The sequence below is a fragment of the Frieseomelitta varia genome, unplaced genomic scaffold (genome assembly GCF_011392965.1).
Source record: "Frieseomelitta varia isolate USP_RPSP 00005682 unplaced genomic scaffold, Fvar_1.2 scaffold_157, whole genome shotgun sequence".
NCBI classification, from domain to species: domain Eukaryota; kingdom Metazoa; phylum Arthropoda; class Insecta; order Hymenoptera; family Apidae; genus Frieseomelitta; species Frieseomelitta varia.
In genome coordinates, this window is record NW_025109272.1 from 131542 (window position 1) to 159026 (window position 27485).

Consider the following 27485-nt stretch of genomic DNA (forward strand, 5'->3'; position numbering starts at 1 on the left):
ACGATTCACTATTTCGCTTCTTTCCTTTCAGGGTGATGATGTAACGGGACTTTCGCTGTCGCTGCAGTGAAGCAACGATGTCCACACAATGCAACCGCTTCGTGCAGAACGCCTGGAAGAAGGAACTCTGTTCGAACTGCTTCAAGCCGCGCGAGGAGCACACCTTGCCGGAAGAGACGTTCAGGCTGAACATTGGCAAGGCTCTCAACTGTGGGAAAACGGACAATGTTAAGATACAGGTAATCTAACGATTTACTTCTATAAATCCTCTGATCGCTTCTGCTTAACTGCATGAAAATCGCAGGGGAGTCAATTTTAATCGAAAACGAAGAGAATCTGTTGACATCGAAAACAGCTAATGAATTTCACAGCAAATGAACTTTTATGAAAGTCGAAAATGTAGTTGCCGAGACAATATTTTAATAACTTCGGTATTATATATAACTCGGTTGGAACGAGTAATATTTTGAAGACTCCGAAGAGGAGAGGAACACCTGGCTAGTTCAATTTGGGAAATGATAGGAAACATTATGATCTAGCACACTATTTCTCGGTAAAAATTACTTTGAAACGTATCATTCCGTTTATCACCAACGAAGTTGAACGATACGTTATCACGCTTGTATATCGCCATCTGCGAGCTCGTTTCAACAGAAGTGAATGGAATTTTTGAGAAAGTTAGCAATATTGCTCGGAGCTCCTTTAGACGGCGTGTTATTAAATATAATATAAATCATCCACAAGATTCTGTGTTACAATTAACGATCACTTGGACAGTAAACGAAATTATAAGGTAATAACTAGAATACTAATTCATTCGTTCACGCATTAGACGTGACGTACAAATACAAATCTTCGGGAAAATATCTCAATTCCCGTAATCGGAAAATTCTCGGTTCTAATCGAATTACTTCCGGAATTACTTCTGAAATGGGGGACGAGGCAAGATCAGGGGAATTAACATTTTGCCGTGACCGATTACAGCGAGCGAAAAAACCGGGCGACTAAACGACAAAATCGTTCAGCTCGGTCGAACCGGAGTTCTTTATCGTTTTCACGCGCAATGACGCGATAGAGCTGTGCAACTAAATTATCGATTATCGATAAATTACGACGTCTTATTGATACCTGTTGAGGCGGAAGTTAACTGTAACAAAATCCCGCGCAATCCCGTTTAAGTATTTTTAAAGCCTTAAATGCCAACGTTTTATCTCTGATTGTTTGTTTGTTTGTTTGTTTGTTTGTACGTAGCGTATTTCGCGCTAACGCTAATTGCTTCGAAATTTTTAAATCCGATCTTTGAATTGAAGATTCTATTATGTACGCTGTTCATCGAATAACACTTCATCAATTTAATCTTGCGATATATAACGTTGTATAAATAAAAACATATTAATATTATCTTGTGATATATAATATACTGATCTTATATTGAACAATTTTTTAACTGCTTCGAAATGTATCGTCTCGATCTTATTCCTACCATAATTGAACAAATGATCAGTTATGAGACGAAGATCATACTTTTACGAAAGGAGCATTTAATATCTTTCCTCCTATTATCTAAAAGATGTTTAATAATTTCTTAGACGAAAAAAATTTTTTTACAAGAATATTTAATAATATCTTTCCTTATTAAAAAAGAAAAAAAAATTCTAACAAGCGGAGTATCTTTTAGATAATAAGAAAACAAATTATATACAGAAATCGTGTACACAATTATATACACAAAGTTACATAAACAAATCAATATTAATAATAAATCATATACTATATATATCATAATTATATACCGAAACTTACATACTATACATATTAATAATAAATTATATACAATATCTATTATAATTATATACAAAAGCTTACATCAGAAGAAAAATACGAGGATTGTCCAAGTTTGTCAAGTCGTGCCAGCTGATGACAATCTTATCAGAATATCGCGTTGCAACTTTTGCTGTCGTGTTACGTGGAAACTGTTTCAGTTCCACCGAAAGAATTCCTCCCGGCGAGTACTCGCGCGAGGACGACCTTTGGAGGGAATTAATCTCGATGATCGAGCCGGCGGCCAGCTAACTGTTTCCTCCCCCCCCCGCACAGGAAAATTGTTATGAAGTTCCGCGGCGTCAAGTTCGTAAAACTGGGTCGTTCGAGCAAAGGACCGACGCGCGCGCGACGCCGTGCTCGCCGGGAATTCCTGGTCCGCCTCGCCGCGCCGGCAAGAAGAGGGAATTTATGTGTGTGGACCGTAACACACGCGGCCGTATCCAACCAGGCTTTTTGCCCCGCGCGTGGATCGCGGATCGCTGTGCGAACTTTTGCCGAGGCTCGCTACCTCTCTTCTGTCCTCGCTCGCGTGTTTTCCTATTCCCGATTTCTCGTGTTCCAACGGACGAGCGGACGATAATGGATCGTAGAACGTTGCAAGATGTTCAAACAGGCCAGGTAATGGAGGAAAAATCTCTGGGAGTACCAGCCAGCGATCGTGCATAGATGGTCGATTTCAATTAAGCGAATTTTTCGAGTCCGCCGCTTGGCAGCGGCTCGTCTGGGACCAATTCCCCCGACGGAATAAACGATTGATCCAATTTATCGGCTGCTAATGGAAAAATGAACGCGCTCTGCGATGTTTCTTGCTCGTGTGTACTACGGAGAGGTATAAATATTATCTGATATTGTATTGTATGTTGTATTGTACAGGTAAGTACGCTGGTTGTATTTGATTGGGCAAAAAGTTGCGCAAATGGAAAGGCGAGTTTTTCGTGAGAAATGAAAAGTTTGTCAGACGAGACGTCGAGTCTGCTACTTTGAAGCAGTAGAGAAAATGTGCTTGAATAATCAGCTGTCGGGTTGCTGAATGAATCTGCGGTTTACATTTCAAGATATACACACGTGTCCATCTATTACGAATATCAGCAATTACTCTTTGGCGAATCCATTAATTACAAAACACGTTCACTCTAATGAAGTATGATTGTCACGACTGCAATAATGTTTGAGACCAATCTGAAAATATATATATATATATATATATATATATATATATACAGAATCGAAATAATAGTCCTGCTATATTAATGTTATATTAATTAATTTGTTATATTAAATAATTGTTAAATATTCAGTGACACTGACTCGTTTTTATACTGAATTAAAATGTTCAATTATTTATTGCGCCATAGTTCCACAATATCCGTAGATGCTCATATTAAATATTTCACAACTTCTACATACAATTTTAGATATGCAATCGAGTCTTGTTACAATACCAATGAAAAAAAAAAAAAACATACAGCACAAAAGAGTTTCACGTAGCGCGTTGCGTTCAATTCAGAGAAAGAACGATCGCGGAGAGCGTCAATGATTTTGTTGCGCATATGGAAAAAAATATGGCTAGTTGAAGGAAGATCAGAGACAACTGTCTGACAATGAGTCTCTTTTGTGTCTCTTGGAAAGAAGCGAGCCGCGCGCTCCAAGTGCATACGCCGTACACGGCTTAATGTCCCATTGAAGAAGAGCTGAAGAGGCTGAATCGCGACGCGGCATTTCCATTGTGAAGGAATTCTAAATTTACGCGACGTCCGCGCGACGCGAGCCGATGACAAGGGTGAACGCTTAATCGCGGCGACGCTTAGCGCGCGCCTCTGTCCACACCGTGTAGGGTAGGCGTTATTCTACGCGAGAGAGGGTTTCCACTCGCTTTGCACTCGTGGGCGCGTCCCGCGTGGTAAATCATCGTTCGCCCACTCGCGTATCCCGCCACACTTTGAAAACCGTCCCGCGCGTATTTCCATTCCGCGCGCAGGAAATCGGGCGAGAAAAATCAAACGCGTAGAAAATGAGAAAACCGAGCGTTCACTTTCTCTCTCACTCTTTCTTTCTCTCTCTCTCTTTGGATGGTTAATCTCCGTACTTTTCGATATCCGGTGAGATGGAAAACAACGCATCCGAGAGCGATTCCGCTTTCCTTTTATTTTTCGTTCGCGGCGACAGAGTAAAGAGGACGTGATCGAGCGTGATCGAGCGTGGCATCCGGGCGAAAGGAACTTGCGGAGGAGCGCGAGTGTTTCGCGGAAGGAGTCCACAAGTATGGACAAACGGTGCAAGAAATTAAGAGAGCCCGTGGAAATTCTCACCCTCCAGCGACTACCACTTTTTCTGCAACTTACAAAATTTTCTTAATGGGAAAAAAATTCGCCAATTTCGAGTTGGTATAAATGACTGTTGACGGAGTTCTTCTTCGTCAAATATCTCAAAAATTATTGAAGATACAGTTTTTGTGTGAACTGATGAAATTAGTGTTTTTTTATTTTAACATTTAACGATGCATATCATTTTGCGAAAAAACTATTTGTTCAAATGATATATTAAAAGAAACTTTTTAATTATATAAAAAAACTTTTAATTATATTAAGAAAGTTAATTTTTTTTATGTTTTTCCGAGTAAACTGTCGTTTTGTGTAACAATAAATCAGTGTATTGACATACAAGGTCATCGCTTCGAACATCATAGATAAAAAAACAGATATACAGATCGCTATACAGATCGCTGAATTCTTGATGTCAGCTACGAGACTGTGAACTCGAAATTATACAGTTCCATTTGAAAAAGTAAATGTCACCTTGAAATCTCGGAAGCCTGATCTCCACCTGTAATAAATAAGATTTGTGGCCTCCTCGAAATAACGTAAATTCTATTCGAAACATTTTTCTCTAGCGAACAGCTTAAGAGAAAATTGCAAAAACTGAACAGCTTCGTACAGGACACTTTGTATATCTAAATAGAATAATAAACGCCTCTTATAACTGGTAACGTCCTTCGTTCAGAATAATCGTAACAATTAGATTGAATTGTAAAATGGCCGAAAATTCGCGAAGATTCGCGAAACGACGTAGAAGCTTCTTTTGTGTCGAGTCGTCGCTATCGAAGGAATTCGCAGTGTCACTTTGACGATCCCACCAGTCGCTGCCACGCGCTGACTGACGTGTGAATGTGAACCATACGGAGAACGGAAAATTTGAGAACAAGCCGAGACTCGCGGAGAAATCGGTCGCTGGATCCACGAATTGAATAATTCATCATTCAAGAAGGTGGTTTCATTAACGCCAGCTGACCATCAGAAAATTTCGCGTTTTTGCGCCAGCTGCGCCGATCCAGCTCTCATTTCCTGACAGACGACGATAAGACGGTTCAAACTAGACGAGCAGGATCCTTCAACGCCAAAGCCAGAGTACAATTTCTACCAAGTAGCAGCGAATTATTAGCCGGATTGCTGGAGGATCGAGTGGCTCGGACGATTATAACTTGGTTAAGCTCGGGATCGCTCCAACTCGATCGGCGCTGCGACGTCGCGGCAATAATATTTAATTTCCATCGAAGAGGAGATCGCATCGTAAAACTCGACCCGTTCGATCGCCGGTGTCAAAGATTACAATTCATGCCTGTCGCTTGGAGAATTCTGGTAATCCCTTCACAGTTCCGTTTCACGAAATTCGTTCAATATTGGAAAACTGAGACGTAGCGATTGTAGAAACGAAGAACAGCGGTGATGTTATTATTATTAATAAATTATATTTTATTTTGTAATTATAAAAATGAATATTCATTCAGTCAATATTATCATCAAATATCACGATGTCGTATAATTGCGGTTTTTGATAATTCGATGTACAATTATATCAAGAATCGATTCAACTTGCAGCTCAAATAGAGAGGAAATTATATTATCTTGAAAAATATTACTCACCTGACTGGATTATAAAAAATATTCAAATATTCCAATTTAATTTGAAGTTAGAGATATTGGAATTAAAATAAATTTAAAATTAAAATAATTTCAAATAAGAAAAGAATAGAAAGATGGAACTTTTTGTGAACGTCAGATATGTTTATACGTTTGAAAATGATAGACGAACAGGAGCGTACTTTTTCAATTCAAGAATTTTCAAATATTCAAAAACTTAATTCAATTTCAAATTTGAAATATTGGAATTAATATAAATTTGGAATTAAAATAATTCTAAATAAGAAAAGAATAAGGGGATTTTCTATGAACGTCAGACAAGTTTATACGTTTGAAAATAATAAAAGAATCTGCCAAAAATTCTGCAAATAATGTTCACTACAATCAGGGCGAAAAGAAATTGCGAGAATATTAAATAAAACACGTAAAAATGTTTTCTTCTGAAGCGAATGCTGAACATTTGAATATAATATAATATATAAAATATAATATAGAACATTATATATAGAAAAAAAAAATATTCGACCGAAACAAAATCGACATTCCTAAAAATGCAAAAATGTGAGAGTGTCAAATTGTTCAAAGATATGATAATTTTCAGAGTATCCTGCGGGGGAAGACGGTGTCGTCGCAAAAAGATCAAAGGAAGAAGAGCGTGGCGTTCACAGAGCGGCTGACGGAGATCATCGGTTACGGTGGCGATGACTTTTTCTCAGACGGTGACGAGGGGGACGAGCAAGACTTTGTGGAGTCTTTCAATGAGGGCGACGACGCGTTGCCAGACAGCGAGGAGGAGCGAGCTCTGGGCAACCTGACGCGTGCCAATACCAACTTCAACACGATCACCGCCAACTTGTCGGAGATCGTCTCGACGAACGAGACGAGCAAGCCGCCCGCTACGACGAAATCCTTCGCGTCCTTGATGCTCGGCAGGATACAAAAGGACTCGGAGGGCAAGAAGACCACGTTGCTGGTCTCCGTCACGCCATTCGGCGGCGACGAGACTCTGCCGACCGCGAAGAGGCCCAGCGACAAGAAGGTGAATGGTTTCGTCAATGGATTCACCAACTTCTCCAAGTCTAAGACGGCGGAAACTGACAAATCAGAGGTTGGTAGTATTTACCTCGTATCAAGTTTCGTACTGTAAATTTTCATCAACTTGGGAAATTGGAAATTTCTATGGTTATAAATAATATTGGTAATGGCGGAAGACACCAAAAAGAGAGAAAAAAAAAAGAAGAGTTAAAATAAAAACACGTAAACGAAGTTGTAGAGGGGTTAATTTGAGTCGTTTGATTATTTATTGAAAAAAAACAAACTTTTTTTGAAGGATGGATGAGGATTTATGAGAGGAGGAAGTACTCATAAATGAAAGCCTAATCAAAGGGAATTGCTGTTACAGAGGGTCTAAGAGACAAACTAATAAATCTCGTCTAAATTTTCGTTGTGACGTCAGTTGTTTCTAACAAGAATTTAAAAGTCGAGACATTCACAATTAAGGAAGTAATTGTGTTGACACTAGAACTCTCGACGACTGAAGCAAAAAATTCTCACCAGAGACGTTAAAGTAAAAAAAAAACAGAAAATCTTTATAATGCAATAGGATACACAAGCTTTCATTTGTGTATTTTACGAAGAGTCGTTTAAATCTCTAAAAATGCGCTGTTTTACATCTATAAAATATCCAAATAAAAAAATTGGTCATTTCGACTACTTTGGTAGTTCTAGTACTAAAGAGATTAAGAATTCAAGCGGGTGTAACAAGTTAATACAACTTTACATATTTACACATCCGGATTAATGTCTGATTAATGTAATAGACACGTGAGAAAGTTGCTGAAATCGTTTTAGAGAACGATTCAGTTTCATTCGCGACACGAGGAGTTCTCGATTAAATTTTAATTGGATTTTTAATATTCTTACAGACGACGGCGAGGAGCACGAAGAAAGCCGACGTCGACGCGAAGAAGGACGAAAAGAAGGATCAAAAGTACTCGCCCGGTATGGAGAAGATCGTGGACATGCCCCTGATCACGTCCAGCAATTTAATTTCTGTCGTTCAGCGGAACACGGAGCCCGGCTGCGATTCCGACAGCAGCAAGAACAAAACGTCCGAGTCTAACGTAACAAACGCCGAGACAAACCCGGAGTGTGGTAAATCGGACAAGAAGGGCGCCAATTGGGCACTTCCTCGAAGCCAACCAACGAGAAAGTCCGACAACGAGAAATCGAGGCTGCCTGCGCAAGGTTCGTCGAACGGCGTCAAGTTCGAGTGTGAATTTGCCGGAAAGACTGGGAAGAAAGAGCAAGAGAACGACAAGGGTATCGAGTTGACTCTGACGCCTTTGAAGAACGAAGCCTCTGACGACGCTGCCGAAAGCGACAGATCCATGCTCGTTCGTGGAAAAGAGGCCAGCAAAATTTGCGTGTCGTTGAACGAGGGTAGAAAGCTCGTCGGAGACGATCCTCCGTTGTCCGAGGTGCGGAAAGTGGAGGGCGAGGCTACGGTCGCGGAGAAGAGATTCAGTTTCGAGGAAAGTCGAGAGTCGGCCGGCGAGCCGGATGGAAAAGCGGACGAGGAGCAAGTGACGGAACCACCGGCTCTCCCGAACAGTCCTCCGCCCGTTGAGGCTAAATCTCCTCTTCACGGCGAGACGCGCAACACGCCGGTCATCACCACGGAACCCAGACCGTCATTTCTGCACGGAGTAGTTCACACTGCGGAGTCGAAGGTGAAGCCTACAGTGCCTCAGAAGCCGACTAATTTCTTGGCCAAGGCCGGCGCTGTTGCTTCCTCCGATGGGAATGCGAAGAAGAGTCACGTGCTGGCTCCTCCTTCGATTCAAAGCGCCGGTGGAAAGCCTGTCTCCGCCGTTGCCGGTGAGAATTCGAAGCGTTTCTCTCTTCATCTTCCAAATTCCTACTCAATCTCCGAACATTGAAATTTGCAGATATCCGTATCTCTGGATTCGTTGGATTTGTGAATTCTCGGATTCTCGCGTGTTTTGAAAGCTTCAACTTGCAAACAGTCGTATTCTCGAATTGTCTCTCGACTTTATAATTTTCGAATTTTCGACACTTTGACCGGTGCTACTGTATTACTTTATTTATTAATACTCTATTTATTGTTAAAAATTAGCTTGTCAAATTAGAGATTTTCACACGTTCATATCTTTCGCATTTTGTCTCGAGCGTAGGTAAGAGAACTTGCAAACCAAGTCCCCCGGATAAATCTCAGTTAATTTCGGATATAACAGGTTTCTTTCCAAAAAATGACAATTGCCATCTCATAAAAGCAAGCAACATAGTTTCGAAAAATATATATTAAAACCTTTGTGCGAAAATAGTGGCGTAAAGTCACATTTTCGTAACGCTGGCGAAAAAGAAGTCACGCGTACGTTGTGAATTTCTCAAAAGTGAGTAAACGTGGCGTCGCTAAATCCGCGCGACGACGAGGACGTTCAGCGGCGGCAAACAATTAAATCACTGTCGCTGCGACGCCGAGAGGATTATTCGTAAGCAGATCGGATAGACGTATCGCGCGAAGTCACCCCTCCAATTAGTCGAAACAATGATCGCTGCTAGACGCTGAGTCCACGGCGCGACACTGCCCGCTCTAATTAACGACATTTGCATCTCTAACTGATTTACAGGTGCCAACAGCGTCTCATCTGCGGACCAGATAACTTCGTTTCCACGCTTGGCGACTATCAAAGACAAGCCGGAGGATCAAGTTACCGCCGCCGCCTCGCTCGTGGATCAGAATCGCGGCTCTCACAACGAGAACGCTCCGAAGCAGCCGGATCAGCGAGAAAACAGAACTTCTCCGTTCCATCAGGACGTTTCAAAGCCCGCCTGTCAAGTCCAAGTCGAGTCCAAGTCGCCGAGCGCCGAAGTCTCTTCATCTCCGAGATCGTTGACAGGAGTCAAGTCAAAGACGCCGTTGACCGTGGCGAGAAATCAAACCGCAGACGCGGTAGATAGGAGAGCAGAGTGTCCTCCGGAAGTGGAGGAGGAAATTTTAGATAGCCAGCTCTCGGCGGCGGAGTCGATACGATCGCCGAGCAAGAGGAGAATGGCGCCGAAACCCCCGGCCGCCGATCCCGCGGAGGAATTGCCTCCAAGTTCCAGCTTGTTCGCCAGAAATCCCGGGGCGAATTTCAAATCGGACTCGCCGGTGGTCAGGGAGAAGGAGAAACGAGAGAGAGCCTCCTCCTGCAGCCCGAAGTTTCGCAAAGCTGTGTCAGACTTGCCGGACCCGACGAGCGCGCAAACGTCGGATTCGGCGTCGAGGAGAACGATATCGCTGTCGCAGGACAGCTTGACGAGCGGGCCGGATATCCGGGAGGAAAAGAAGAGAGGCAGGCCGCGTTTCTCGTTGAAGAGGTTTCTGAGGATGGGCTCGAGGAAGGACGTGGACATGGTCGGCGGTCACGCGTCCAGCTCGAGGATCGACGAGATACCGTCGACGCCGCAACCGAAGCCACGACTGGAGATTATTCACCCGCTCGAGCTGGACGGCGCTGCCGTTGAAGTTGTGGGGAACGATCGGATCAACAGGATAAACGAAGATCAACCAGATTCCTGCGGTCTCAGGAGCGACGCGGCAAGAGCAACTCGATCACCGTTGTCCACCGGATCGCACGCCGCTGGTAAGTTTCCCCTTTTTTGTCACGCGATCGTTTTGTTCGAGAGCGATTTACTCGATATCCTCGAGAGGGATATCGCGGAGAACCGACGAGCGGGAGTCTTCGGTGGAATGTTTTTCTTGCGATATCGGTTTATCCGATCTCTGATCATAGGACAAACATTATCGCGACGATTCTCCACCATTGAGCGATTTCTTCGAATTTTGTTGAGTTTACCCAACGTTTGCAAACGAGCCGTGTAAAATGTTTGTTGCGGTGTGTTGCAGTGAGACCAGGGAAACCACCACCACCGCCGAGGAACCAGTCTCTGGAGGATTGGCCGAGGCTGGATCCAACGAGCAAACCGGTCAGACCACCACCACCGCGAGTCGAGACCAAACAACCGCCGTCGAGAAGCGAAGTCAAGTCATCCACCAAGTCGTCGTCGTCGTCGTCGTCGTCGTCGTCAACATCGTCTTCGACGTCCTCGTCGTCTTCGTCTTCGTCTTCGTCGTCGTCTTGGCAACCGACAGCCTCGACCACCTCAGACTCGATTTACGCGAATCTGGGTAAGTTCAGGCCCATCCAATGTAACTAATGACTATCCACCGGCAAGAAGTCTCGATGTCGTAACAGCCATACTCACACGAATCCTCGCGCCAGTTTGCTTCCCCCGACGAGTTTGCAGTTTCTCACCGCGGGAGTGAACGCCCGATCGGGGGAAAAGGTAATCCTGTAACGCTGGACAACGGTGGTTAACTCTCACCCTCCTCAATTCCCACATACTCCCTTGTCGGTTTTTCTCTTCGTTCCTCGTTTCGCCGTGGGTCGACGTACCGGGTCGTCGTGAAATCGCCGTCTCTTTTCAATCGTCTCTCCCCCCCCCCCCTTCCCTTTTTTTATTTCTCAATTTCGATGGTGCTCGTTTACCCGCGTCTCCGCGCGAACGAAGATCTCGAGACTTGGACGATCGACGAAGACGAACAACCGGGATCCCGCGAATATCGGACGAAATGAAATATTTTTCTCTCTCGATGTAACACGTTATTCTTTTAACTTTGTTATATGCCATACGCGTTTCTATTTTTTTAACTTTTGTTTTTTTCTTTTTTTACGTACACACACACACACACACACACATATATATATATTATTTTACGACTAATCTTCTGGAATGACTCCATCACTCGTGTACTTTCTCGACTAACTGTGTACTCCGATTTATGTAGAAACATTCACAATTCTTTGTGATACAACTTATTATTACCGTGTAATTTCGTACTTTTTGTTGGATGAAACGACGCGCGAAGCGCTTTTTACGTTCTTTTTTTTTCTTTTTTTTTTTTTCTAATAGCTAGCTTTTGTTCACGAAACGATACAGTCGCGATTGTTTTTCCATAACGGGCCGGAATCGCGGTCATTTCGATACGAAGATCTTTCTCTCTCTCTGTCTAACGGACGAGAGAGCGTATCGATCAGAAGTTTGAGAATGGCTGGCCGAATTTGAAAAAAACGAATTCAAAACTGGAAAGAAAAAAGGTGCGACATCAGTTGCACGAGAAACGACGATAAAATTTCTCTCTCTCTCTCTCCCTCTCTCTCTGTGTCTCTTTTTTTTCTTTTTGTAAATAAAACGATAACGAAATGGAACACGAAAGATTCTGTAACCTCGAATTTCTGTGTCTGAAATAAACTGGATTTGTTGTCTGAAAAATCAGAGAGCCTTGTTTTCTTATCAATTAGTCACGTGTCACATTCTCGCAATCTGTTTCTCTCTTTTCTTCTTCTTCTTTTCTTTCTTCAAACATTCGTTCGTTGCACCCGTCGTGATCCTGGTATCTCACTATCATCCGTCCGCGCTCCCTCCTCTTTCTTTCTTTTTTTCTTCTCTTTCTTTCTTTCTTTTCATGACGAACGGAACGAAGGCCTCGACAACGTGAAACGACGAAGCGAAAAAACGAACCACGATCGATTCATCCACGATAATTGTTATTGGATCGCGGACGTTCGACATTTGGCGCGGTTCGATTCTGCGGCTGCTTCATCGTTTAACCGCATGCACCGATCGGACTGCGTTTTCAAAGACTCTGCGGAATTTGCGTACGTTCATCATTTTCGTTTACGTTCCTTAAAACGTTCGAAGATCGAATCATCATTTAGATTTTAGATAATTTTGCAGAGCACGCGAGTGGAAATATCTTTTAATCGCAATTACACGTTTTCGACGATTTCAGTTAATTCAATTTCGTTGATTCGTTAATGTTCAATTTTCGAGGATCGAGTCAGTCGTTTCGATCAATTTGAGAAAAAAAAAAAAAAATTAAAAAAATAAATAAATAAAAATGGTAGCGTTCGCATCATCACATCTTTCTTTCCGCTTTCCAATTTTTCCGCGGTCGATCAATGTGGCTTTTGACCAAGTTGGGGCGCAAGCGAAACTTCATTCATTTGTCTCGCTCGAAAATTAAATTTTAATCTCGTTCGCGCAGACCCGCGCGGCGAGTCGCGAAATTGTTATCGCAGTTAAAAATTTGAGAAACGACGCGCAATAAGGCGACGCGGGATTTTATGAATAAAACGGTAATTACGATAAACATGTATTTCGGACGTGTTCGTGTCTCTTTCGTCGCGCAAAATGATATTTCAATTGGTTTTCTCGCAATTGCAACGATCTCAAGTTTCTTTCTCTCGTAACTTCAGGAGAGTTCTCGATTGAAAAAGTCCGTATTGCCTCGTTATTTTCAAACTTACACCGGGTCCTTCGCTGTGCGAATAATTTCGCGACTACTGCCGTGAAATTGTCGCACTGCCAACCGTGCGCGAACGTACTCGTTCTTCCACTTCGCTCTGTCATTTCCTTCATCGATTCGCTTCACTCACGGGGAACAGCGTGTAGCAAGTATCGGTCGATCCGACACCTTTTCTCTCTCTCTCTCTCTCTCTCTCTCTCTCTCTCTCTCTCTCTCTCCGTCTCTCACGTGCGACGCACAGTGGCCTGGTAGACCGCGTTTTCGTGGCTACAATTATTTTAGCGTCACTTCAACATTTAAAACCATAGCACGGTAGGTCGTTGAATTCGTCTCGACGTCAGCTTTAACGTCGTCGAGTCAAAAAATGTGCAACGACAATTTCAAAAACAGAGGAAACCTTGAGTTTCTGTGGAAACAAAATTTTTTCTTAAAATTCTTTGCTTTGAAATTTGTGGAAGACCGAATGCTGGTTAATTTTCGTTCCAAACGTTTTTCTTTGCTAGATCGTCGGGAATAATTGAAAAATTGTGACGGTGGTGGTCCGCGTTTGAGATTCAAGCGTAACTATGCATTTGGGCGTCCAAATATCGCGGATTTCTACTTCTTAAAATCCGTGTCTGTTTAAAGGCCGCAGGAGGGTGCATTTAAAATATTGTACGCACTTCTCAACAGTTGTTTAAACTTTCGTGTAACACAAGTCTGACGTCAACCGCTCTTAATCATTTATTTTAAAGTCAAAATTCGAATCATTACGAACAGTATTCTGCTTGTACATGGATACGCTTAGCTGAATAGTCGAAACACGCTTGTCGATATGCACGAAACAATAACTAAAACCCTTTATTCACCTGCAACTCCATAATTAGCAACTAAAAAAATTCACTTCGCTTTAATTCGCAGAATTTTGACCTTGGTTGTACTCGTTCGCGTAATTATCCAAGATGAATAACATTCCGAATCCGAGAAGGTCTTCTCTTCGAAGAAAAAAATTTCGTCGAAACTCGAAACGTTGAGTCTCGAGCCATAAAAGAAAAACGCGGTTTCCTGATCACCTGAATGCAATCTGAATCGAATTTGCTTTGCGGCAAACGTACGAGAGAGAGAGAGAGAGAGAGAGAGAGAGAGAGAGAAAACAGCTACGCAGGATAGAGAGGTGCTCGTCTCATTCCCGGTCCCACTGTAAATAGTGAACATGTCGGCGGTGACGTGACAACGGTGGTAGGACTGTTGCGCAAGGTATCCTTAACCGCCCCTGGGTGCAACTAACGCCGCATGTATTGATTGCATATTAGCATCGTGTTCTCCTACCAACCCCCTCCCCCCTCCTTTCCCTCCCTCCGCCGCTCCTCCCCTCCTCCCCGACGTCGCCCCTTTGGTCGAGCCTTGATAACGAATGCCTGCCAATTCCAGGATTCCCGATGATTCGCGCAGGAACTCCGAACGTCACTTAATTCACTGTGTTTCGCCCCGGAATTTCTAGAACTCTATTGAACCCTTTAGCTCCGCCCGAGCGAACTCCTTCGGAGGAATTACGATTCCACCGATTACGAGCAGAGATGTATCTCTCCTGTCAGAGAGGAATTACGTTTCCGGAGGAGGGGAGGGGAGGGGGGGGGGGAGGTTCGACACGAGGTTGGCGAAAAGTTAAAGGGTCATAATAGATACATAATAACGATTTCCGATCGTCGCTACGAACGGCGTTGGATCGTCCGATCAATTGGTGCTGATTTTGGCAGGTAGTTTGACGTAGTTAAGCAGCAACGCGGTATCTCTCCGAGTACGAGAGAACGTTTCAAGTAGATCGATCGGTTTGGTCGCTAATTTCGGCGATCAGTCGAAGGTGGTACAAAGTTCGATAGTTTTCTTTTATGGAGAGGTGGAAACGAAATCGAAGGGAGAAGGTGGGAAGGGCGAAATATCAATTTTATTTTAGGTTTCGAACTAGTGTTGCAACCCTCGGAGGAAGAACTTTAATGAACAATAATGACTAATTTTCTTATCATTACCGAAGATGTCAAAAGTATGCATATACAGATATTTCGCGTCCCTATCTTCATAAAAGAGTCGAAAGCAAAGTTGTCGAATCCTGAATAACGAAAGTCGGGTAAGTTCGGTGAAACAGTCTCAGGAAGAAGGGAACCAAACCATGCCAAAGACAAACCTCTGCTTCCAAAGTGAAACATTACGAATATCACCTAAAAATCGACACGCACTCGTCAAACGATCCAACCATCCAACGTTACCCGTTACGTCGTCGTTACGTGACGACAGTTCCATTATACGAGTGTTACACAAACGAACTCGCCAAAAAATAAAGAAAAAAAAAAAGAAATAAAAAAAATGAAACGCGGACGAGCTGAGGGAGCGATCTGAGGTGGTCGACGCGAGAGCAGCGCGTCGTCGAGTGATTCACGAGCGTGTCCGATTTGTCGCTTTGCCCTCGTCCCCTCGCAAAAGAGCAATCCGCCCCCGCATAGACGTACACACGTACGTGCATACCAGCGCGTTTGTAGCCCGTTTTAGCCGGGAAACGATAATTCCGCCCTCGTAGCACGCTAGTACGGTAGAGCTAGCCTCTGTTTTGTGACATGCCTTGTGTCTTGTGGTACTAACCCGTGGCGCTTGACGATGGCGGACGTGCCTGCAGCAGCGGAGGATGTTACAGGTGAGGTGCGCAGCTCGTTGGCACCCTCGAAACCGCAAAGAACCGCCAGCATGAGGGACCAAGCGACCTCGCAGCCGATCGTCAAGAAACACGGCTCCTCAAGCCCGGCCCTTAATCAGGATTACGAGGCCGTTGCGGTCACTGCGCCACCAACCTCCGATTCACTGGTAATGCCGCTATTAATTGGCGTTTCACGATTTTTATCGAGGTGTAAGTAAGAGGAGAGATGTTCAAGAATTTAACGTAAAATTTTGTCTCTTATTGCCCTCAAAGTGACATTTATGACGGTAGGGGAAAGCCGGGTACCTAATGTATTTGGCTTCGTTGCAAACAAAAAAATCATGGTTGACAAAAGAAATATTCACGTAAGGCTAAATCGCCAGATTGGACTTTGTACAATAAGAAAATGACCAAACTTTCTTGTTTGGCTCACGGGAAAATGAAAACCCGGTTTTGCCCCATAGGAGTAGATAAAAAGATTATTATAGACTATTAAAAGACGTATAAAATGAAATATACAATTTTTATTTTTATTAGCTAAAACAGTAAAATAATAAAAACTGTTATTTTTGACAATTTTAATAAAGGTATTCTATTGCTTTATAAAAAATTATGTTAATTACTAGTTTAGGAATTTTTACTGTTTTTATAAAAAATTTAAACTATTTCAGCATATAAATATATATATATATATAAACAAATATATATAAACAAAACAAAATGAAAAATCTTGATTAACAAAACAAAATTCGCAAATAAAATATTCGTCGCCCTCTTCAACACTTGTACATATCACTTGTGCCCATCCATAACACGTAGTGCACTGAATCCATTGTTCTTTGAAATGGGTCAAAATACTCTGTAAGGACTATAGAATACAAATATTACTTGTCGAAATGGATTCCTGAGTGTACACTGAAAAACACTAAAAATACTAAAACTAATTTTAGTGTACGCAGAAATGATAAAATAAGCGTAATATTTATTATTGTAACTTAAAAATTTTTTAAATACGGCTCTTTTAAAACTTTTGAAAATGTAGAATATAAATTCGGAAACATTTACGGAGGATGTAGAAACTAATAGTGATATTGGCACTAACAGTGACGATGTTGACGAGGACCGATATTTTAGGAGAGAATAATTTTTTATAAATTTTTTTCTATATATAAAATTTATTTCTATATAAAATTATATTTTCTTCCCTTCTTAGCGACAAGAAATCAACGTTGTGTCTCCGTCGATAAGGCGTTAATTACGTTCGATTCTTGGAGCATCTTTCTTTGAACGATCTGGGTACACAGTTGTGCCTTTTGGAGAGCGAGGAAGATTCGACGAGTCAAAATCGGTTGGAGGTCTCAATGAAGTCTCTGATAAAATATTGTTCTTATTGATTTTTATCTTATTTTATTAATGGAACCTTGTTCTTAGAATTTTGAAGACAGATTATCTTTCTTTACGTAAAGTATCGTTTTCAACCAATTATTAATTCCATCTAATTCTCCACAATTTTTCCTCAATGAAGTCTCTGATAAAATATCTTTATCATTGATTTTTATCTTGTTTTATTAATGGAACCTTATTCTTAGAATTTTCAAGATAGATTGTATTTCTTTGCGTAAAATATCGTTTTCAATCAATTATTAATTCCATTTAATTTTCCACAATTTTTCCTCAATGAGCACAATATTGTTATTATTGGTCTTTATTTTATCATACTCAGAGTATCACTTTCTCGTTACTTGTACCACAGCTTCCAGAGCATTTCTCTCATGTAAAAGTTCTTTTCTACCAACTTTTAACTCCTAATTTCAATTTTCCTTGGTTTTTTTTTTTTTCTTACAAAGGTGAAAACACAATATCGTTGATTTCTATCCGATTTTACTCGTAGAATTTCTTCCTTTATTCGTTTATTTGTCCATAAGGATCTTTAATATATACTGTATCTTTTTTTTTTTAAATAAAATTCCCTTCGCAGTTACTAATCTCAGCGTGGATCGACATTTTTCCAGACGTCTAACGACAGTCATGTTTACGAGTGCCTTTCCAGCTCGCCGGAGTGCGACTCGAATCTCGAGCTACGGCACGGCGGCGGATCTCATCTCACCTGCAAGAGGAAGTCCGACAGCAACGCGATGGAACCAGGTGCGGAATTCAAATTCCATCATCAGACGTTCGTCAGATCGACCTCGTTGGCGTATTGCGGCAGCGAGACCGAGAGCGAGCTCTATGCCCCGTATGGTTTTTACACCGGCGATGAGGTACGATCTCGTGGTATTTCTCTGGCTGGACATAACCGCGTGGGTGGTCTGGTGCGAGGCGTATCGATCTGTTCCGAAACTGTGTGTAACCAATGTGTGTGCGCACATGTCCGCTGATCTCGAAATTCTGACGAGCAGAATCGAGAACGAAACGATATCGACACTTTGAAGAAATTTTGATTTCTTTTCTTTTGTGAAAAATTCGATCAAAATCTTCCCAAATTCCCGTGGCTAAAATTTCTCTATTGTTTGAAAATGATACGCTCGACTGAAAATTCTGAATTTCCGATGAAAAACTGAATATCGCAAATGGTCACTTTTATCAAAGTCGTACAACAACGTAGAATTTTCGATATTTCGTTCTTCACTTATTTTGAGCAACATTGGAGAGCAGTATTCTTTATGATAAATGCATTTCGAACGTATTACGTTCGTGGAACATTTCTAGATTTCTTTCTGTTTAGAAGGTATCACGAAGAATTGAATTTTACAAATCACCACCGTCAGCTTCTTCTCGCGTACCGTAAAATTTTCCGCATCTCCTCTCTCATTATTTTTTTCCACTCCAAGATAGAAACTTGGAATTGCATTGCTTCTTTTATTACTTTTTTTATTACTCTGCACGTTTTACTTCTGGCCTCTACCTTTACTATTGACAAAATATTATGAAAGCATGAACGTCGAAAATGTTCGCAGTTAGCTCCTTTCGAGCTACGTTTTTACAATCTTTGCGTATCATAAAATTTTCCATTCATTTCCAGAACGCTTGTAAAAGCACTCTCCTCTATTATAAATTATAAAATGCACAAAAATAGTTTCATCACAGAAACCTTTCACTGTTCGTATCTCGTTTTACGTAAAACACTTCGAAAAAGTATCGACTGTCGCGACTATATTGATAGAAATCAATCTGAAAATGTACGCTCCTGTTCGGTAGCGAGCTTAAAAATATTAAATTTTAAAATATTAAATTTGTCACCGATAACAAAATTTATAATACAATTCTTTATAGATTCTCTGTTACGCAAATACATTATTTGATTTCTCTAGTTTTTTAAATAAATACAATACCAGATTTAATAAGAAGAATAAAAATATATTGTCTTTGTACGTAAAAATTATGAAAATTATACAAAAATTAGTATATAGCACGGACAGCCGTCTATACAAACAACTATTAAATATAATCCCGTCGAACACCGAAGCTCATTAACATGCTGGACAATTGAAACTTGTTTCAATATTTATTTCCACGGTCACCGGTGAAATAAGCACTCGTAACTTCCAGCCGAGCCTCATAACAGCGCCAATAAAATTTGAAAACATTTCAAATATGCAACATGCATAATTCATGGCTCGTAAAAAAATATCCAAATGGCTTCCGCGAGTCCGTGTGTATTATATTACGTTCACCCTCACCCTTCGAGTTGTTACTATCTGAAAAAAAAAAAAAGGGAGAGGAAGAAATCGATGAGCCGGCAGTCGCCAACCGAGAAAGACACGAAAGGTCTGAAGAAATGAAACGAAGGGCTCGCCAGGGTTTTTCACGTCTGGCTTCCTCAAAAGCGAATCGGATCGGTTTCACAGCTGCTTAGCAAGCCCGGCGCGATTTTATTACCGCGCAACTCTATCCCGCGGTATTTGCCGGAACTTTATTATTCGACGGGGTGAAGTTTTCGCGCGCCGCGCCGCACGCGTCCTGCCTACCCCCTCCCCCTCCCCCCTCCGCTTCTTTATTTAATAAAGATCCCGGGGAAACAATTTCACTTGGAGGATAGTTTTATCGGGCCGCGCAACCGCGCCCGGGACTTATAATGGGATTTTTCGAGCGCAGGGTCCCGAGGAGGATCAAGACTGGAAGAACAAGGACGACGAATTGAGGATAAGCCGATTGAGGCAACGCAGAGGTCGCAGCATAGTTCATCGAAGCCTCGAGGATAACTACGGCGCGGTGGTCGTCGCCAATCACGAGGCCCTCGCCCAGTTTCTCGACCAGGTACTTCCCCACTCCGCGGGAAACTTTCCTCCAGCTACTTATTTCCATGATCCCGAGCCTCTTCCGTATCTGCGAGACTTTTAATAGAATCTTAAATGTTTTTTCCTTTTTTTTTCTTTCTTTCTTTCTTTCTTTCTTTCTTTCGTTCGGATGCAGCACAATGCAGTTTCATTGTGGAACACGTATTGAAAGTATGGTAATTTGTACAATACAATCATGGTGGAACTTTTGTTTGCATGAATTTTACGAGAGACAAATAGTTTACATAATTGGAGGAATAATAGTTTTACACAAAATGGAAAGAAAAGTTTGCCCGTGGCTATCATGAATGAATTCTATAATGCCAAATTTTTTTTTCTTTTTTTTGCATTGTATTCTACTCATCGCCAAGCTAAAACCTTTTTCTTCGCGATTTTCTCCAAATGCGAGTAAAAGTGAACAAATTTCTAAAAAAGATTAGATTTTTTTCTTAGTTTATCAGTCCGGTGTGCACGTTCCCAAAATTTTGACATTTAAATTCGAGACACTCTGTATTATGGGAGCTTACCGATTCTCCCCTCCTTTCGTTCTTACACTAGAAGTTCAAGTTCAAACAAATGGAACCAGCAAGAGTTCATTTCAATCGAATATTGACTAAAATCTTTTGGTTCGAATAAACGGAGTTATCAGAAGTTCTTTTTAAATATAATAATATAATTTGTAGTAATATAATAGTTTGTGTGACTGGAGTTCACGTGATAGGAGACATTCGTACAAGTGGATTTAATCAACAAGAGTCAGTTGCTATTTAATTGGGTATCAACTAAAATTTGTTCATCTCGGATAAATGACGCTCGCATAAACGGAGTTCAGAGGCATGCGATAGACAGATATAAAAAGCTCCTGAAATGTGTAATGGTCTATTTCAATATTACTTCTGGCGAAAAGTTTTTAATCAAACGCATGCATTGGAAAAATATTCAAAAACATTGAAATCACTGAAATATAAAACACTCTTCTATGTATCGGAAACGCACGATAAATATATACATTCGATTCAATTCGACAAACAGTGAAAACATATTTTCAAATATGTACTAGCGTTCGATCGAAAACTTTTTTCCCCAGAAGTGATATACGTGTATCTCGTTACGAAAATTGTTTCCAGTTTATGCGTAAATGCACTTGGGGAACTATGCGTTGTCCTGTTAGTTCGCGTTGCAATGCAATTTTTATACAGAAGAACTATTGCAAAAGCATCCTGGTTGAAAAAAAAGACTCGATTCGAGCAATTAATTCTTCAAACATAGGGTTTGATCCTATCAAGGAATTTTATATTAATATAAATAATGGCATACTGTGGGAAGCACTATATTATGTTATATTAATATATCGCACAGAGATATTACGTTAGAGTTCCACGGAAATGAAACCACTAATAAAGAAATTAAAAATTAATTAAGCGATAGGTATGAAAATTATAATTCTCCGCAGTATGCTTTAAACGCTGACCCAAAATATCAGTATAATAATTGGCATGAATTTATGCGATGATCTAATAATTGATATGGGTTAGCCTTGTTCATTATCACATCTGTTCATTCTGGCATACACTGAAATATATGCGCCTAGCTAATGTAATATGTACGCTAATGTAATACATGCATGAATTCCGTTCCACTTTTATGATCCGGAGCATGGTTATTATTAAACGCAAACAATACAAAAATCCGTGTGCTTAATATAACTTGCCTTCGGTCTCTCAGGCAAATGTGTGAAATTACGTTTCACGTTCAACGAGGTCAAACGCTTTTCAATAAAGTGCATCAAGCGATTTAACGCTCGTTAATGAAAGATGAAAAAAAGGAGAAAGATTACACGCAGTGGCAACGAAATAATTTCAAAATTGTCCGGTAACAGTGCGCGTAATATCGTCGATAATCGCGATAGTTGTAAATTAATTCAATTAACATAAGTTTAATTAATCAGCGAACAACCCATCAACGATCAAACACGATAGTTTGTCGTAACGTTATAAATAATTCAATTTCATCAAATTTCATGGAATCCAACGAACACCAACAAAAGAGATACGAAGACAATGAATTCTTTTTGAAAATTCTTCCCTTTGAGTTTCTTTTCGCGGCTTCAACCGAGTTAAAATCAGATGGTATAATGAAAAAAAAAAAAAAAAAAACAAAACTGTAAACGAAATGTCTTATATTGCCTAACTAAAAATTTGTTTGTTCAAATATACGGCACGTGTGTACGTATACGGTTCGAATAAACAGAGTATTTTTTTCGCGGTATCTAATTTCGACCGACTCGCTTCGGCGAAACTGTATTTAGATGTATATTCATGGTATCGGGCAACAACGTCGCGTCGTTCAACAACACGTCGTTTCATAGAATATGCATGGGGATATACATTTCCTGTTGCAGCTGAACCAAACGCCTCAAACGCCGGCAGGGCTGCGAGCGTTGAAAAATACGAACCCGCGTTTAAGCCACTTCGGCATCGACGCCAATACGTCGATCACCGTCGGCAGAAGAATATTTTGCTCGGCGACGTGGAACGAGCTGAACGTCACTTTGTGCGTCGCCTTCGATCTGGCCACCCACGTGTCGCGGAAGGAATTTTATTTGGCACCTGTGATCGAGTTCATAGACAGCCCGCCGAAGGAAATTACCGACAGGGCGTGTCCACATGGCAACAAACAGCTCGAAGGTACTTGCACTTTTCATCTCTTATCTCTTGCAATGTTACAAATGGAATTTTAAGACTTTGAATTTTGGTGAGAAAATTAGTCGCCTCGTTCTCGTGGACCAATGTTTAATTTTATTAATTAATTCGCGCCTCTTCTCGACGACTGCGAGGAGCAAAGAAATATCCATCTCGATTCAAGTGCCATTTCCAACGATCGATGCGACGTGGCGATATTTTGAAGCGAAATGATACTTCTTGCATTTCATTTGACAGTTACTCTCGATCGCGAGGTATCGGTTACTCTTGCGTGAGGACGACGAGTGGAAAATATGCTTCGATTTCGAAAATCGGGTCTCTCGTTAAAGACCGAGAGCGCAACGAAAATGAAATTCACACTGGAGCTAATCATAAGACTCGATGAAAGTTAAATAAATGTAACGTGTACGAACGTTTCTTTCGGAAATGTTACTGGATTGAGTAAAAAATAATTTTGTATTTTAGTGACAAAGTGAAACATGTTTTTTTTTTTTTTGTATCTTAAATGAAGCTCATTAAACTAAATATGTGCCGTTTTTTTCGAATACCTTTTCAATTTACTCTATGATGCACTTTTCCAACGCACGCAATTATTGCCAGAATTATGCCTATCCTAAAGCTGTCGGGGGAATACGAAATTACTTTTTACTCAACCCAATACTTTAGTCAATTTGTTTCGAAATGCAAGATTGAATTCCGTCCATCGAACAATCGTGCATCAGACGTGTATTTGTACCGATACAGTGGAAAAATCGCTGATACAAAAGAAAAAAAAAAAAAAAAAAAAAAAAAAGAAAAAAACAGAAACGTGCTTCGTCAAATTTTCAGAGTTAGCGTCACACTAACAATCGTCAAAAACTGCGAAACAGAAAAATTCATCCCAATTTCAGCGACAATTTCCGTACTGCCGCGTCTGCAAGCGAGCACGATACAATTGTTCGGCGCGTCGATCAGGGATTTGCACGACGAGGGGACAATTAGAGAGGCGTCGTTCGTGCTTCTTCAATTCGTCACCGCGTTGAAGAGCCTCCAAGCGCGAGGAATCGAGGAATCGGCAAGCAGCCTGAACAACGTGGTTCTTTGCCGAGAAGACAAGGACGCCTACTACAGGCTCTATCTTCTTCAAGGGTGAGTAAACGCGTGGGTTGCTCGGAATTGGCTCGTTCACTGCTCGATAACGTTTGACAGATTGAACGTGGAGACGAACGAGGAACGCGAGGAGGAGAGGGTCTCGTTGTGTCAGTGTGCTCTTGTGGCGCTTCAGCAGCTCAACTTGGTCAGCAGGTTGCCGCTGATTCGTGAACTGCTCGTGAGGGAGAAGGCCGTCACCTTGTCTCAGGTAAAATCCTTCGACGAGATTTTCAACTTGTTTCTCCAAGGTCAGAGATCATCACTTTGAAGATTAGCCCTCTGAGCGTGCTAGAATACTCGGCAGATAATTTCGCTATAGTAGAATAGTAGAGTTTATTTATTAGAATTTAAAATTGATTTGTTATTTAATATTTAGTAAATTAATAAAATTTATTTATTAGAAAGAGAGGGCAACATGTTACAATATACTGAACAATCACATTAAAATACATATGTTCCGAGATGAACGTATTTTTATAATTACATGCTCCTCATTTAGTATTAAATTTTTAGATTTTTGATCGTTCAGACGTGCATTTGTACCGATACAGTGGAAAAATCGCTGATGCAAAAGAAAAAAACAGAAACGTGCTTCGTCAAATTTTCAGAGTTATAAGTAGTGGCTAGCGATGCTACATGATTCTAGATCTCGCTTTCATTACAATTTTTTTCAATTATACAACAATCAAAGGGTTAATGATCAAAGGGATAATGGCTAGCGATAGATCACATTTTCACAGTGCTTCAAAGTTTTTTAATTATATGACAGTAAATTTAATATACTCGGATCTGAATGTAGTAATGTGTAAATTTTATACTGTACAGGGTGGCTATCATAAATAAATTCTATACCTTCGATTTGATGGAAATACATGAACCGGTCATTTATTAATTAATGATTAAGAAACTTTTCTGCCATTTCTCAAGAGAACTATTACGACCCATGGTTTCTTGGAAAAGTTTTACCTTCCCGATGAGTAGAATACAATACAAAAAAAAAAAATTTTTTTTGAAATTCAAGGGCGGCAGGTTTACATGTCCATCAAATCGAAGGCGTAGAGTACATCTATGACAGCCAGATTAACTTTTCTTTCCACCCTGTACAGAAGTATCATTTTATGGCCATTGCTTATACCGAATTCGATAGCTGCGTCAAGTTCACAAACCGATTTATTCATTTAGCGCTGTATATGATCATCTATTTAACGGCGCTAAATTAAAACTAGCCACAAAATTAACGAAACTAGCCGACGTTCCAACTAGTGTTAATCCATAAGAATCCAGAAACCGAAATCTGTGTTCTCAACGTAGGTGAAATCCATCCTGGAATTTTCGCTGTGGGGCCCGGCGGACGTGACGTTCGGTGGCCCACGAGAAAGGGAGATCACCCTCCAAAGATGGCTGGATCTGGAAAGAGCGAACGTTCTTCACGCGTTAGTGAGGACAAGGACGCCTCTCACCGTCACGGACGAGTACCAATTGCTGTTCTTGGTTCGAACCAGCGCGAAGATCATGAGCGAAGCCTCGTTACTTCTGGACGAGCAACGAAATCGTTTGGCTCGGCCTCGCTGACCGATGGCCGAGCAGTGTCGTAGAATCGAGTCTTTCAGAGATCAAATATTATTTAATTATTATTTATACACGTGACTGTCTAATTGTACATTAAAGGTGTTCCAAGTTTCGAGAAGCATGCGTAGTTCTCGAGTGACAAGGAGAGCGAAACTAACTGAAGGACAGTGGCGATTGTACAGATGGAAATTTGCGAGGCAACGCGAATGTCGTGCGCAACTGAGCATTCTTGTCTGCATTTAAGAGTAACAATTGTCTTTAATTATTGTCTCCGATAGATCGTAATCTCATTAAGTATTTGTATAAATGAACAACAAACGTCGTTCAACGTATTTCCTCTGGCGGACAATTTTACGGTTGATCCGATTAAGAGGAAACGTTAAATTACTGGAGCGTTTCGTCGCGCGGTTATTGTCGCAAATAATATTCAAGACAGAAAACTGCAGCAAGTTAACATCCCCATCGATATTTCTGTTTTAAAGCTACATTTTATACCTTTTTTTGAAAATATATTTCGCTACCTTTGAGACATTTTATTTCAACAGATGGTATTTTATAACAATTTTGTTTCACAAAAAAAAAAAAAAAAAAAAACCAGGAACACTACTATCAAGATAAGCAACGATATCTGAATATTACGAGCAAGTGACACGTTCAAGACGAAGCGGTGTTCAACTTTGAGGCAAAGCGAAATGACAACAACTTTTGTAACGTGCGTGTATGATTCTGAATTTTCAGAATCGTTCTACCTTTGGAAATAAAAGGGAACGTGACTTATCCCCGTTATGATTCTCAATATTTGAGTTTATCCAATGCAAAGTCCGCTCTTCCGCTCCTTTGCCAGACCTAAATCAACAGCCACGTCGTTTCCAGAACGTCAGCGGATCGTTCGATCCCTGTGATAACAGTAATATACACCGAGCCCTTCGTAAGATCGTCGAAGAGTCAACGAGGGAGGCGCCAATTGCCAATCGTTTCTCCAGCAACTTGCTGGGTACATCGGTTCCCACTGTACGAGACGTAAATGCACAGAGGCAGTCTGCGACAGCGGGGCCGATCTATCAACGTCGCGGCGCGGAATCCACGCCAAGTATCCGACACAACAAATTCCGTGTAATGGCCACGCACGAGATCGAACGTTGTATTATCGTTAATGCAATAGCGACGCGGGGCGCAGCCGGCTCGATAAATCAATAATCGCAGCGGCGAGCGCAGCCGGAAGGCGTAGCTATTGCCGAGGCCTCCGGTGAAATACGCGACACGTGGCCCCGATACCTCTCGATCAGCCGATTAAAAAATTTGGCGCGATTCCCAAAGCCAACCAGGAGCCACTTTGATCCCCCTTTCCCTCCGTGTTCCCCTTTCTCCTTCGTCACCGATCTTCTCGTATCTCCGCGATTCCTTTCAGACGCGTTCCTCCCCCGTCGGGCGACGGGATTGGACTACGCAGGAACGCCGAAACGAGTTTTTAATTAAACCTTGCAAATTTAACGGCAGACGGCGAGAGAGACTCGCGGGATCTCGTAAACCAGCCCCTTTTAATAACTCGGCCTCGGGAGAGGCGACTTTTAAACGAAGCTGCCACCGCACGCTTAACCTTCTCGGTACGGTGGTGGCGCGCGCGCGAATTCGCTTCCGTGACGCGCTTACGAGGGTATTTTGGTAATCTGGCTTAAAAAAAGAATCGATTTTTCGTTTCTACGTTTTCTCAAAGTATATAAGGCTTTCGAGAATGCCTATGTAAAAGGATTTGTTTGACGTCGTAAAATTAGCAAAGTTATAGGTGTCTAACAGCGACATTGTGGTTCTGGACGTGTGGATGTAATGTTTATATTCCCAATGATATTAATAGGTCTATCATTTGATCATTTAGACTCACACCGATGCTACATCTATGATAAATGAAACCTAATCCAGAATCATAAAGTCGCTGTTAGCACAAATGTGTGTCCGCAATGTTAAATGATTAAGAAACTTTTTGCCAGTTTTCAAGAGAACTCCTATGATTCCTCGGAAAAGTTT

The 27485-nt window shown here is 41.3% G+C and overlaps 1 protein-coding gene across 3 annotated transcripts; it reads left to right on the top strand.

The window, feature by feature from the left end:
- On the top strand, nucleotides 1-26266 carry LOC122536558 (proteoglycan 4). Of its 3 annotated transcripts, none has more exons than XM_043669020.1 (12): nucleotides 1-239; nucleotides 6343-6849; nucleotides 7667-8621; nucleotides 9392-10393; nucleotides 10657-10938; nucleotides 15767-15951; nucleotides 17797-18045; nucleotides 19880-20041; nucleotides 22463-22748; nucleotides 23654-23891; nucleotides 23952-24102; nucleotides 25206-26266. In XM_043669020.1, the coding sequence occupies exons 1-12, from the start codon at nucleotides 78-80 to the stop codon at nucleotides 25464-25466; spliced, it is 4440 nt and encodes a 1479-aa protein (XP_043524955.1). In that variant the 5' UTR covers nucleotides 1-77; the 3' UTR covers nucleotides 25467-26266. The 3 variants fall into 3 exon arrangements, with proteins under 3 accessions (XP_043524955.1, XP_043524969.1, XP_043524963.1); XM_043669034.1 differs by having other exon boundaries at nucleotides 15785-15951; XM_043669028.1 differs by having other exon boundaries at nucleotides 9395-10393.
- The last annotated feature ends 1219 nt before the right edge of the window (nucleotides 26267-27485 follow it).